This window comes from Ostrinia furnacalis, unplaced genomic scaffold, assembly GCF_004193835.3.
Source record: "Ostrinia furnacalis isolate ACB-3 unplaced genomic scaffold, ASM419383v2 OfSCF5107, whole genome shotgun sequence".
NCBI classification, from domain to species: Eukaryota; Metazoa; Arthropoda; class Insecta; order Lepidoptera; family Crambidae; genus Ostrinia; species Ostrinia furnacalis.
In genome coordinates, this window is record NW_021135346.1 from 473271 (window position 1) to 488863 (window position 15593).

General features: G+C 37.4%; 2 protein-coding genes across 2 annotated transcripts; one reads left to right on the forward strand and one right to left on the reverse strand.

Annotated features, from left to right (window-relative positions):
- Nucleotides 1–10624: 10624 nt before the first annotated feature.
- Nucleotides 10625–14437, reverse strand: LOC114360636 (uncharacterized). Its single transcript, XM_028315389.1, has 2 exons — nt 14426–14437; nt 10625–11083 (listed from the first exon to the last, which is right to left on the reverse strand). The coding sequence occupies exons 1-2, from the start codon at nt 14435–14437 to the stop codon at nt 10631–10633; spliced, it is 465 nt and encodes a 154-aa protein (XP_028171190.1). The 3' UTR covers nt 10625–10630.
- A 129-nt stretch (nt 14438–14566) lies between these two features.
- On the forward strand, nt 14567–15292 carry LOC114360637 (uncharacterized). The gene is made up of 2 exons (XM_028315390.1): nt 14567–14584; nt 14855–15292. The coding sequence occupies exons 1-2, from the start codon at nt 14567–14569 to the stop codon at nt 15290–15292; spliced, it is 456 nt and encodes a 151-aa protein (XP_028171191.1).
- Nucleotides 15293–15593: the final 301 nt, after the last annotated feature.

Below are 15593 nucleotides of genomic sequence, written 5' to 3' on the forward strand. Positions count from 1 at the left end.
AATCAAAATATCAACAATTTGCCATCAATACCAAGTAACCCAACGTCAGGTTTTATACCTCAATTTGTCCCAAATGATAGTCAAGAAAATTTCAAACCATCTCCGCCCAAGTTTATTCCAAAAATCACAAGTGTGTTTTCCAATTTTAACGCACCAATACCTCTTTCTTCTGACACGGAATCGATATCCTTTATCAATCCAGGTCCATCTTCAGGTACTGTAAATGCACAACAAATATCTACTGACTCAGTAGTTGGAAAGTTACCTGTAATAGAGCCCAATTTCATTCCATCCAATCCATTTCCACATACATCACCTGTTCCACCTTTATCTATGTCTAATTCACATCCATTATTTTCACCAACTTCAGAAATACAAATTGCCAATAGTATTAAAACTAACCCTTATTTCAATGAATTTAATTCACAGAATTCCCCACCTCAAACTATATTTGGGAACTGGCCTCCTCACGTGGTAGTAGACCCGTTCCCTAATACAGAACTACCTTTAGTTTCACCTTCATCTGAATATGGATCTAATAATTACCACAATCCTGGTCAAGCATTTAACTTTCAGCCATCTCCTCCACAAATCGAAATGGGAAACTTACCCATCAATAATCCGGGATTACCTTCAAATTCCTTCCAGCCAATATCTTTCAACCCTGGTCCATATACTTCTTTGCCAGAAACGTATGAACCTCTGACAATTCCTTCAAATCCCTACATTAATGTCAACCCACAACCAGTATTTAACTATGCTGAACCCAGTTTCAATTCCGTTATACAGCCATCACAAGAATTTGTGTCTAATTATCAAAATGTACCTTCCAATGTAATAAATATACCCCCAAATAATGCTGGAACAATAATACAGGGTGAATTTTTGAACTCTTATTTTAATATACCAGTAGAAGCTCCAATTCCTTCAGTCCCTCAATCGTTTGATAATAGTAACACATTTGAATCAGTTATAAATGAAGTACCAGCATTTAATTCTGGATTTACACCTTACGCTAGTCCTTTTAATCCTGTCTATAACAATCTTCAATCTATGCCTAATAATATTGTTTCAATTGAACCAACAACGGTACTAGATAATTCTTTTACTCCCATTTACTATACACAACCTCAAGCAGTTTTCACTGAGAATCTGTATTCACCTCCCAATCCTAATTTACAAAATGTAGAGATTACAAACGTAGTTCCTGTTCAACCGAACATTATACCTCATTCTACTTTTAATCCTTCCTTTGGATTAGCAAATGAAATTCAATATACACCACCTTTGAATATTCCCTCGTTTTCACAAGAAAATATACCTCCACCTAATATTTTAGCAAATTCACAGCAATATTTGTCCATCCCCGAAATATCAGCTTCATTTAACGGTTTCAACTCCCAAAACTCTTTCCCTAAAGTTTCAATTACCCAGGAACTTCCGTATATGCCCCAAAATAACTTCAATCTACAGCCTGAACCTAATTTAATATCCCCTGTATCAAATCTGCCAAACGTATATACCTCTAATGCGAACCAACAATTTCTGCCTTCGATACAATATTTACCGCCCTCTGTATCCTACACAAACGTGAGTCCTTCCAATCAATTCAGTTCTATATCTGACTTAGGATCTGTAGTCGCTAAAAACGTTCTAAATAATTTAATATCTAAGAAACTAAATTCCAAAGCTGCCCAATACTTACCAGTGGCAAATCTACCTCCCGTCAACCCGTATCTACCAAACTCTTTCTATCCTTCTCCCTTGTATTATGAACCTGTACCCATGATTTCAACAATACCATCTTTTTACGATCAATCAATACCCATGATATCAACACTACCATCTCCAAACTTAAACATAGCTCAATTCCCAAATTATGACTACTTCGAAATACCAGACTATTTCATCGATTACACAGACTTATCAGCAACATTTCCTGAAGTTCCAGAAATGTCAGAAATTCCTGACGTATACGATTTCGAAAACGAAATCAAGCCTTTTATACCTTACATGTCTTCTTTGAAAGTCAATGTTTTACCAGTTATTGAAGGCGTTAGTTTAGAGCCCATTCTTCCCAACAATATTTTGGCTAATGTCCACCCGAATGTACTAACGCCATACCCAAATACTCCGTACCCTGTTTCTCAATTAGATTTATCGAGTTTGAAAACAAAATGTCGTGATTCCAAAGAGTTCGAACGCCTGATAAGTTTGTTTGTATTATCAGAGCTTATCAATGGGAATGAGAATCGTGATTGGGAGGGCTTGGAAAAGATCATTGCGTTGTTATGTGTAACCTAAAAGATGTCACGTACGTTATTTGAATGAGAAATAGTGATTGTGTGGTTGTTAACACATTAACTTACTACATAGTTTACAATACGTTTCGTTGAAAGATATTTAGTTTTAAGGATGCTGATAAACGTTGCACATTGGTTTAAAATTACATTACAATTTAAACACGTGTTCAACGGACGTTTAACTTTTTGTAAAAAACCCATGTTTTTGTTGCGTGCTGCTGCGCTGTTATGTTATTATGTATCGTAAGTAATTTATAAATAAAATGTATTATTGTTATTTGTTGGTGTATTTATTTATTATTGACGGGGATTGTCAATGGGGAATAGTGGAATAAGCCAGATTTTTATGACTGATGAAATTAAGTATGTGTGCTTCGTGTTAAAGACAGACTATCGTCAACTGTGCAACTACGAATACTGAAGTTCTTTGGTCACGTCTCTATAAATGAGAACTCGATGGAGAGACTGGTAGTTCAGGGCCGGGTGAAAGGCAAGAGATCACGCGGTCGATCGCCAACCCGCTGGATAGACGCCATCACAAAGGCCACTGAGTCCACCATGGTCCAGTGTACTCGCGACGCCTCTAACCGTCAGAAAAGGAAGCACACGCCAGGAGAGTTACCCTCGGAGATGACATCACCCCACCATGTACTTACCTCGTCAGCGCAACCACGACCACACTGACAAGAGTACCCGACTAAGAAGAACATGAAATTATGATCATTTATGAAATGTAAACAATAATTTATTTATCTAAGTAAAGTCAATATTTTGGACACAAACATTTATCTAACAAAACAATATTACTTTCATAATTGACTTTTAATTAAATTCTAAACTCACGTCCTTGTATATCAACCTTTTCTACATTCTCGATGTTGTTTACCGCCTTTGACGAAGGATCCAGACAGGTAAATACATACCAAATTGGATGAGGGTAACTCTGTTCTAATGTAGAGTCGGAACAGTAGGCTTCATAAAAAAAGCCTTTGAAGCTCACTACAGCAAAAAGTTATTTAAAATGTAGATATACTTAGGTAAGTATACGTGTAGGTAGGTACCTACATGTATGTATCTAACTAGCGTCTTTTAAACTACAGCAAGTTAAAAATTTTCATCATTTTTGGATACGGCAATGAGATAAAAAATAACGTGGTAAAGTAATATATTCAATTGCCAGTCTATTCAACACTTGGTGACACGTAAAAACCCCCTAGTGAGATTTTGTTTCATTTACCTCTCTCTCTCCTACTCATGTAGTTTATACAAACACTTGGGTATTTTTTTATGCATAACAAGGCAGGTATTTGACCGCAATCACACCTGGTGTTAAGTGAGATGCAGTCTGGGATGGTACATTATCTTAAAGGTTTTTATCCACCATTGTAATCCCCAACAACCACTGATCAGCCCCGAACCAGTCTGGAAGGTGGGTATATAGCCAAATCATACATTTGACTCCACTAAATTAGTCTGTCGTGCTCCTGCAGTATAGACTGGATAAACAGGATGATGACGTAATACTCGAATAATGCACAATCGAACGAATTGAAGCGATGAAAGCTGCGAACAGTGAAGGTGTCGGACTGGCTGACTTGTGATCTGAGGAACGAGGGTTCGATTCCCGCCCCCGCGCCACTATTTTGCATATTTAGCTTACCACGAAGGGTTAGCGGGATTATTAGTAACTAGCGGCAGCCCGCGACTTCGTACGCGTGGATCCCGTTTTAGGGGTGAAGTTTCGTAAAATCCTTTCTTGGCGGATGTCTACGTCATAACATCTACCTGCATGCCAAGTTTCAGCCCAATCTGTCCAGTGGTTTGGGCTGTGCGTTGATAGATCACTATGTCAGTCAGTCAGTCAGTCAGTCAGTCAGTCAGTCAGTCAGTAATTCACCTTTGAGTTATGTATGTATTCTTAACAAAAAAATCTTAAAGGAATGAGACTTCTCTAAGCTAATTCAATTATGTCGCTGGGTCATGACGTTGACATTGTTTGAATATTTAATGCATTATTTATTTTGGAGATTTCACTGTTATACTTTAGGCTAATTTCTGAATAAAATATGGATAAGGCTCGGATACACGAGGTTTTACTTTTTACAGTAACTCAAAATAATGTCATTAAACATGACAGTTTTCATGAATAGATGACATGGATTCGGGGATTCAGGGATTGGAACATTTTATTATTTGGCGTAAAATCGCTGGAATAAACTAATATTTTATTAATACATACATAAGGCGAACTTCATGCCATTGAGTATTCTCTGCCAGTAAGTATCGGTATAATTAACTAAGTAAAGGAAATAAATATACAAGACTGATAAGCCAATTTTAATTTAATAAATAAAATAAAACAAGAAATAATAATACCAATAGTTTTTAAACATAAATTAAAAATACAAATTACTAAAATTAAATACGATATTGTGAATAAACATTCGTACCTTTAGTTATAACGTACGTTCCTGTAACCACCTTTAAACTTACAATTATTTCCAAAAATGATCAGCAGGTATTCTCTTAGCCACAATCACAGTTTTTCCATCATCCTCGTACTGCATATTGTCAGGTAAATAATACGTCACAACTGGAGTTACATTCTCTTCATTATCATCATTGACTTTACCATATTTCACTACTTTAGAATGGGCGTAGACCGTTTGTATATCTGGTTTGGCTTTCTTATTACCACCTTTGTTCTTTCCATTATTCTTTGGATTCTTAGCATCGGAGTAAGTTGAGGATTTATACGAAATGTTTTTGTCAGAATTTGGCTTGTATCTAACGATTTGTTTCGTTATAAAATCGGGGGACTCCAAAGATGGCGGCGTACGGTAATGTATTTCAGTTTCTACCTCGTACCTCGAGGAGGTTGTCTCAATTTTGTCTTGGAACGGTTTGGCGATCACCTCTTCGATGTCTAAATGATGTTTTGGTTTATAATTCCGATCTGTAGTATAATGGTACCTGTTGTCTCGTAGATTTCTTATGTTGAATGCTTCACCGCTTTCAAAGTAAGTTTTGTCTTGAGTAAAATCTGGGTAATAATCGTCTATTATACCGTTACTTATGTCTGAAATCGAATCTTCAGTTCCAAGTTCTGGAAAACTGTCAGTTGTGGTTTCAAGTTCTTTAGGGGTTGTGGTAGTTTGATCGTCATTTGTTGTTTTTGTATCAAAGTTTATTATGTTTTCATTGGAATCTTCAATAATGATAGATCTTTCAGTAGTAGTAGGATTAGTACTTGTGAGATAATCTACGTTAGTAGTGGTCTCGATCAAATTAGAGTTCGAGTGATTTTTGTTTTTCTGTTTTTTGGTAGGTCGTCTATTAGGTCTTCGTTTTCTGTCATTTCTGTCATTCGTAAATGAATGCGGGAACAATTGGTCGTATCTCAATGGAAAACTGACGTCTGGGTAGTAAAATTGAGGATGACCTAGCTGTTGTTTCTGTAACTGGCGCCTCAAATATGACAGGAGCTTTCTAACAACTTCTTCGGGTATCGCTGGGAATTTCTTTTTAAAATCTTCTATTATTTCCTCATCTTTCGAGTGCCTCTTTTTGCCTGAACGAGACTGATTTAGATCTTCTGCAGATTTTTCAATACTGTTCCCTTTTATCTGAGTTTCAGAGCTTGAATGTTTAGGCATTTCTTTGATTTTTATTATTATATTCGGTCTTTTTGTTTCTGGATGATGAGGCCTTGATCCTTCATTATGAGGTCTTGATCCTTCGTGATGTCTTACAACATCCCGATTATGATGTCTTTCAGGATGAATTCTTTGATGTACATGATGTTCTGATGGCATATGACTTTCCCATTCCCTGTTATGGTTTCTGCCGTGTTGTTTTCTTCTTTTTCTCTCTTTTTCTTCTCTATCCATTATATTTCTTTCTCTTTCTTCCATGGAGTGTGTGAATACTTCGTCGTCTATAAACTGTTCTGGTCTCCTATGGCTTTCTTTCCTTGAATGTACAGGATAATCAGGATTGATCACTTGTTTCTTTTTGATCTCAGGGTGTTGTTCAACGTCATGATGCGGTCTTCTCATTTGTTCTGGAGGTCTTTTATTACTTACGTCTCTTTCTCTTTTCTGTTCTCTGCTTCTTTTGGGTTCATTTGGGTGTTTTTTAGGTTTGAAATTTTCGTTTTCTGGGTTCAAGAATTCAGGTGGTAAAAGAAAGTAGTTATTGACAACCGTTGGGGGCGTTCCTTGATTGTGAGTTGGAGTAGAAATATGATTCGTATGTTTTGGGCATTCAGGTCCATTTTGGTATATCAAATTAGGATTCGGCTCCAATAGAGTCTGTATTGTAGGATTAGATAGAATCTTATTCATGTACATTTGACTGAGCTGGTTTACTGGATTTGCAAATTGATTATTCACGACAGGACTTGCCAATTGGTTTTGGAGCATAACTTGTTGTTGATAAAGTTGGTTATTGTTTGGTGTTATTACAGGAGTATTTTGTACTATTGGTATATTCTGAACCTGCTGTGTTGGTGTTTGCAAAAGTACGGGTATGTTGATGTTCTGGTTCTGGTAATTTGGATTCTGGTTAAAGTTATTTTGGCCCTGGTAGTTTGGGTTCTGGTAGTAAGTAGGATTCTGGTAGCCATTTTGGTTGCATTTCTGGGGACATGTTTGCAGCGCTGGTATGATTTGTGTCAGTGGATTCCCTGATACCTGGAAAAAACATTTTATGCTGTTACTAAAAATGATATCAATAAAAACGTTACTTTGTTTTTCTGACCTTTTATAGTGACAACACACTATTAAGGTCATAGCAGACTTATCGACTCGGAAAGGCATCAACGCCGTATCGCCTTTGCGAGCTGTCATCGCCTTTCTCGCGCTGTCAACCGCTAGACGAGGCGTTTAAGTTACGGATGGGATAAGTGTGCGTTGCAGTATGGAGTTTCATACAAAGAATACTGACCGCCTCGAGTTGATACGGTTACAATCACTTTCCGGGTTGATAAGTGTGCTACGTCCAACAACTTAATAATTATATACGTATCAATATAGGCCATACAAAGAATATTAAATACTTCTTGAGTGAAAATGTTCATATTTATTACACTAGCACTATTGTCTTGAAAGGGAATCGAACCTGCAACGCGGATCACTAGGCCAAGCACTATAGTCTGGTCCCTGAGCACGTAGAATTTTGTCCAATGACCCCAAGCTACCCATCCTTATCGCTCGCGCGCGCGTTATTACATTGCTGTTGCGCTCGCACACTCACTGCTGCCGCCCGTCGCACAGTCGCGACAGCAATATAATTACGCGCGAGCGATAAGGATGGGTAGCTTGGGGTCATTGAACAAAATTCTACGTGCTCCGCGACCAGACTTTAGTAATAATAAAATTATAAAAAGTATTTCTTGAAAAACTTTCATAGACAATGTTATTCCTTAAAGAACAAAGAAAATTACAATTAGATTTATCTTTTGAACTTTAACCAAATTATGATTTATGTAGAAGAATTAAGAAAATAATTTCTAATTATTGTACTCTCAATATTTATCTAAGTGAGCCTTAAATAACACTAATGAATATTTTAAAAGCTTTTAATTAAAACTCATTAAGAAATAATTAATATTGGTGCAAATTAATTACAACTAGGCCCAGTCTAGTCCTTCGAATAAATAATAGATTTAAATTGTTTAAAATGATTCAATTTTCTAACAAAATAACCTTATCTTAGTAATAGAGCATTTTATATTGAATTATACATTAAGAAGAGGTTTGTAAAGGGAACCTCATGAAAATTCATAATTTCATTTTCTTCTGTTGGTAAAGTTTTAAAGCATTTTCGCTGAAAATTAAATTAATTTGTCTATTTGGGTTCAAATTTTTCAAAGTTTTCACCATCAATTTCAAAATTTTAAGTGACTTTATTAATTTACTTATTTATTAAAGGAAAGTATTTATAAAGTAATTAGGTCCCCTATGGTAACACATAACAGGAATTTTGATTTCATAGGGGTCACTTAAAGATTAGGATTGATGGTGAAAACTTGCATTATTCACATTGACCAGTTGAAGTGTAAGGCTGAGTTGCACTACCTAACTTTGACCGTAACTTTAATGATAACCAGTGTTTTTGTGTAGAGTTTAAAAGATTTTTGACGTTTGTTAAAGTTTAAGTAAGATGGTACAACCCAGCTAAGTCCAGACAATTTTGCATTAATGTCAATGGTTTGATTTTAACACAATATTAATAATAATATCTTACACAGCTGTTTCACTGTTTTCTTAACATGAATAGGTATTCTAAAGGGAGGGAATATGCTAGGTTTTCAGGGTTCCGTAGTCCCGACAAGGATCCCTTATTTTATTTCTCACATATCAGTAGGTCAAGTCACCATTTAGTGCTTTTCTATAAAAAAAAATATCAAAACTACCTTAGATACCAGTCATTACAAAAATGTGCGTCAATCAAAAAAGTTTTTGTAGACCCATGTAACTTCGCCCGTATTCACAAACGATGCTTGCTTATGTGAAGCAGCAAATTGATCGCACAGCGTTGAGCAGCACTGTGATTGGTTCGTGTGTGACCCTGTGCGTCCACGCGCACTGTGAGACATACTTAGGCTGAGTTGCACCACCTAACTTTGACCATAACTATCACGATAACCGGTGCTTTTTGTATGGTGTTTGACAGATATTTGACGTTTGTTAACGTCAAATTAAGATGGTGCAACCCAGCCTTAGTAAAGTTTGTGAATACGGGCGTTAATGCTGACCTACAAAAAAACTCACGCATACCATTTTTTAAAACGATGACAAAGAAACAAATAAGTGCTTACCAGAAATTTTTCAGCCAACAAACAAAACAGAAATAGAACTTCTTTCATGTTTTCATTATTATTAAACAATAACCAACAAAACGAGTTCTATCAAAACCTTTTTATTAACTACGTGAGGGTTTTATATAGATCTCCTTATATTATAATGAGATAGTTAGATTTCAGATAAATTGTATTATCTTAGAATATTATAAGATTAGTCACGGAATAAACGATAGGTACCTATATTCGCATGAAATTATGAAACTGAAAAGGACTTATTGTGTTTTTAGATTTTGAAAATTAATCCACCATTTAGTAATTTTTTCGCCATGATTCAAATAAATTGCACAAAACAATAATTTTTGATTTGAAAACGAATGAAACTTTAAAGGCTAAAAGATTTCAGAATAATGACTTGACTTTATGTCCCCTAGATGGGGCAGAGGGCGTCCACAACAGTCCTCCATCGCGTTCGGTCTTGAGCTATGTGTTTGATCTCGCTCCAAGTCTTGCCGATCTTCTTCGCCTCGTCTGCCACAGTGCGCCGCCAAGTTTGCTTGGGGCGACCACGTTTGCGTTTTCCTTGGGGGTTCCAATCCAGAGCCTGCTTGGGGATGTGATCGGGACGGGATCCCTTCGGAGAGTGACCTGTAAAATTAACTTGTACTTACCTAAATATAAAGTTAATGGTGTTCAGAAGAATAGTTTAAATTCGATAGTAATCCGATATTTCTTAGGGGTAATAATAATTATTTATTCATTGTGTTAAAGAAACTGCAAGCTCATCTAGGCTAAGTTGCACCATCTTAACTTTAACCGTAACTATAACTACCGTTTTGGGCTTACGCTTAATTCAGTCAGTGTCTGAAAAATGGGAGTGGCACCGGACGTTGATTTTGTGGCGGTCAAACGTCACGCCTTAATATGTCAAAGGTCAAAGTCACAACTCCCGGACTCCCGTGCTGCTCCCTTGCCTCAGGCAGACTGAATTAAGCGCTACACATAATAATATGTATAGTTCCAAAATACTGAACTGTCCTATGCATGACTTTGACAGCGGGGCGCCACCGTCAATACCGGATCGCTGCTTTCGATTTTTCCCATGTTGGAAACCATATATAGTTGAACGATGCTAGCGCCCCCCTGTCATTGAGTTTGGTGGGACAGTTTAGCGTGGGTCATCTTTAAAACCGATGTTTTTATACGAAGTTTGACAGGCTTTTGACGTTTGTTATAAGTAACTACTTAACTTATTAGCTAATGTCAAATGGTGAAACCCAGGGTTAGTTTATGTCTGACCACGGATTCACCTGAATTTCAGCACTCTTTCATAGCCTTGTAAGTTTTAAAATTATATTATTTTTGCGTAATCTGGCAAACTATAATATCCAATTTAATTAAATAAGTTGAAAAATATATAATGGAAGGAAGTTGAAGAGGAAAGAAATCAAAAACAAAAACAAAATTTAATCAAAAATCTTTAATTAACTTTATTTACAACGAATCAACAAATTAACCTAACTCACAGTAACAGCTTCTCTAATTCCACCAACACCCCTGTGATCAATTTAATCAGTCCACTCAACAGGCCTGTGCCGTCTGACAGGCCTGTTAACAGGCCTAGAACCAGGTTTAAGACCTGTGAGACCAGCCCCATGAGCAGGCCTGGCGCTGCTAAAACATTTGACCTGAACAACGATATCAAAATACTAATATACAGGAACAGGACTGATGCTAAATCTGTCAAAGTGGCGTACAAAAGAGGCAATGTGCATCCAAAGTAGGGTAATAGTGCTGGTGTCAAATTCTGGACAATATTGGACAAGTTGTTCAGGTTGTTGATCAGGTTGACCAGGAACGGGATTAAGAGGCAGGCGAGTTGGCTTGCAACGGGCAAAATGGTGGATATTTCTTCAAATGCCAGACGGAGAGCGATGACCGAGTAGGCGGGAATCATGGCCTCCGATTGATGGACCTGTCAAAAAGTTAGGTTAGGTTTAGGCGCGAAAACTTTTTTTTAATTGAGTTTCACGGCTTTGGCCAAGTTCTTTATGTAAAAAAAAGGATAGAATTTGGCGGGAAAAGCAATTTATTTGAAGAAAAAAGTATGGTGATAATGAAGAAGGAACAATAAGTCAGTGGATGTTTATTTGTTAAAAAATACGTAGTTTTTAGTACGAGGACAACTTTTTAAACTCTAAAAATATTAATTATAAATACTAACCAATAATGTTACGGCAAAAACCACGAAAACAATGTACGAACGCATTTTTTTAATAAATAAAAACAATATTTCTGTAGTAAATTCTAAACAGAATTATTTTAATCAACGTGAATTTTCTTTTTATAAACAACAGTTATCAAAAATGCTTTCAAATTGTTATGTAATGAAATGAATTGTTAAAAGTTTATCAATATTCTAGTAACATATTAAGCAGTAAGTATTTGTTGAAATGTTTTGTAAGGTCAAAGATAAATAATATGTCATAGATAAAAATGTAAACTATGTGAAGAAATTTGCACTAGGTATATCGACTTTTTATCTATAACGAGGAAGCTCTTGGCCTGCATCTCACCTGATGGAAAGTGATGATCAGGCCGAAGGTGGAAGCGAGCTTCACCCATCACAGAGGAACTGGCCAACTGCCCAAACACAATGCTGTTTACATTGTTATTATGGCTACAGACTTAGGTAAGATGGTGGTAGCTAGCCAGGCGGACTTAGAACAAGCCCTACCTCTACCAAACCCTAGATAAAAATCTGCCCCCACTGGGAATGGGACTGGGAATCGAACCTCGGACCCCTGAGTCTGATGCAATGTTACCACTAGACTACAGAGGCGGTTAAACTTTCATTCATTCTAATGGTGAAAGAATTTTTCCCGTCCAGTAGTTTCGAAGCCTATTTTAATACAAACAAACAATCAAATTTTTGCTCATTAGTGCAGATTATAGTAGAGTTACGTACAAAGCGTAGCGTAGACGTAACGTGGGCAAATAGGTGGACCGACGATCTGGTGAAGATCGCTGGAAGAACCTGGATGCGGGCAGCGCAGGACCTGTCGTTATGGAAATCCTTGGGGGAGGCCTTTGTCCAGCAGTGGACGTCATTTGGCTGAAACGAACGAACGAAAGTAGATTAAAAGTCAAAAACAAAGCAAAGTGTAGCCAGTAATAATAATTACGTACAATCTACAGACTCGACATAATTTTATTATGTAATGGACATAAACGTAATATGATTATTCGGCATTGACATTGACCTACATTTCGCAGAAAACAGTCGCGATATTAAAATGCGACGCTGTCCGTTTGTTTTTCCTTTAGGTACCTACTAACCCCTGGGATGGATTTTAGTCAATGTCCGTTTGTTTTTCCTTTACTAACCCCTGGGATGGATTTTAGTCATCATCATTTCAGTTAGGCTTCCCCAATGGTTTCCACATCGACCTAAGGCTGGTTTTAGTGTCACGCGGACCGTCCGGTGCGGACTCGCTCCGCACGGCCAATTTGTATGAACTTCTAGGGAGCGTTTTAGAGTAATGCGGTCCGGAGGAACCGCTCCGCTCCCTAGCAGTTCACACAGATCAGCTGTGCGGAGCGATCCGCACTGACAGTCCCCGTGACACTAAAACCAGCCTAATGGTGATACTAAAATACTTGTAGTTGTAACACCTACTTGTAATACCCATGTTCGCAAATTAAATATATTTGATTAGATCCGTTCAGGAATATGAATTTCAAACACATCTATTAATCTATCTATCTCTATCTATCAAAATCCTGCATTATTAGATCCTGCAAAACTAGAGTGCCGTGGGAACGAGCCCTTTGACTTAAGTCTTTAAGTGATAGTTAAGAATCCCCGCAAAACAGTCTTTCAGTAATAGACCTAAACCCCACGCAAACCTGCGGGCAAAAGCCTGTACTTATGACATTATTTTAGAACGTGCTAAACGTAGCGCGTCATAATAATATCGTAAAATGCAAAATACATCACTACATGCTACATTTTTGATAAACTTGACCTTCACTGGTTGGGTTATTATTGGCGGTCAAGCTGTAGATCCTGGCTACACAGGAGTTGCAGCGGAGGGAACGAGATTTGGGAATTAGTACGGTTTACCGTACCAGATTTAAAACATTTTTAATGCAATATGACTCATATTACCAACACGTAAGACTTATTATTTAGCTAGAAAAAATTCGTCTCTACTTAAATTGAAATACTTAAAGAAATTCAGCTGTTTAGAAGTGGTGAAAACTTTGTAATTTCTAGTGTGTTTTACGATGCACTTAGAGCACACAGGTGTGTAGTGTTAAAAGATACAGTCTTAACTCTTAACCTACTTAATAAAAATACGAAACTTTATAATGTATGTTTGTCAGACTTAATTTACGCCCGTATTCACAAATGATGCTTGCTTAAGTGAAGCAGCAAATCGAACGACAGCGTTGAATAGAGCTCTGTGATTAGTTCGTGTGTCACCCTGTGCGTCCACGCGCACTGTGAGACCTCATAGTAATGTTTGTGAATACGGGCGTTTGACTATAATGTTTAAAGATCTGTGACAAACTGAATTTCACGCGGACGACAAAACTAGTCCACAAATAGGTAAATTTTCCCTTTATTCTATGGCCCCATTTACTTATTTTGCATCATTTACCAAAATCGTTTGGGAATTCGTCAGGAAGGAAATGCCCTAAAGTTTTATCTTCACTTTGGGAGTAACGCTGGGGAGAGATGGGCACACAGAGATAATGCCCTTTGCATTTATTATACCTACAGGATTTCATCCGTGGCTTGAGCAAAATACATTTCCGTAGAGCTATGGGAAAGTCAAGACTTGGAACCTGGTTGAGGGATAAATTTCGGGAAAAGATCATTTAGCAAAAGAAGCGACTATTCCCACCTCTCGTTCCCACCGCTGCAACTCCTGTGTAGCCAGGATCTACAGCTTGACCGCCAACAACCCAACCAATGACGGTCAAGTTTGTCCCGGGGGTGTTAAACAGAAGAAAATAAATTAATCAGAAGAACACAGAAGTCAAGTTAAGGTTAGACTTGCTTCCATTTGGCTGAAAACCAAAATAATGGTCACAGTTTGAAGTTCCTAGTAAGTACAACGTTTTAAGAAAAGTTCTATGCCAAAGATAAAACCAGTTTCAAACTAGGTTAGGATGCCCCTTGATAAGAAATACCTATCTATTTGTAACAAAATAGATAAAAAGTTCCAATAACTGTTTATTACATAGATACATCGTAATTAATTAGGTAATTAGTTAGTAAATAACTCGATACCATCTTATCATTTACCACAAACTTCATATTAACTATCGAAACTCATTTTGCAACGTAAAGTATATAAAATGTAACAGCAAAAATATAAATACAAAACACATCTGTGTACCGAAGAAACCCGTATTTATTTCGGTAAATATTTTTTTTAATTGAAAAATGTCGTTAAAAATAACGGTAACGGTAATCGCTGTCGCTGTCTGTTTGACAACGGTGAGTTAAAAAAATATAATAGTAAAAATTAAGTCATAAAATTTTATAAAAATAGGATAATACTGCTGAAAAATATCTCTAGTATTCAGGCAGTCGAATAAATGAAACTAAAGTATCCTGAGCAATTCAAAAAATATCGTATGTGTCCCTTTAGTGATACCACAGAACTAGAAAGCTTCTTAATCCGACTGTCAACTTGACACGAGCACAGACTAAAAACAATTTCTTTTTCAGGCGCCAGTAGCGGCCAACAACGTATCCGTCGTGTCTCTGCCAGCCGTATATCCTTTAGTCAACGTACTCCTACCTCTTTTGAACAACGTATACAACCTCCTTCTGTCCCTCCTGTCAATATTCGACACACTACCGCCATCTATCACCTGCATGATCCCAGTAGACTTGGGCGCTCTTGAAACGTCATTGTTGAAGCTGTACTCGCAAGCGCTAGCGATTGTGAACTTTTTGAGAACGTTGCCTGAGTATGGCGTTGGCGCTAACCCTTCGTCTCCTCCTGCCAATGTTGCCAACATGCAAGGATTGCTTACTACCCTCATTTCTTCAGTGTCAGACCTGGCAGACGAGGTGCTTATTGGCATCGGCGGTGGTCTTCTACCAGGCCTTCTACAGTTGGTTGTCATGGTCGTACAGACCCTGCTTACCTTGCTTCTTTAGGTCTATTGAGATTGGAAACCTGACATGCGGTACCTCTTAACTGACAACTTTAGAACCATTTTGGGATATATGAGAAACTAGCGGCCGCCCGTGACTTGGTACGCGTGGATCCCTTTTTACCCCCTTAGGGTTGGAGTTTCGCAAAATCCTTTCTTAGCGTATGCCTACGTCATAACATCTACCTGCATGCCAAATTTTAGCCCGATCCGTCCAGTGGTTTGGGCTGTGCGTTGATAGATCACTATGTCAGTCAGTCAGTCACCTTTGAGTTATATTTAGATGTTAAAAGACTTTTCAACTT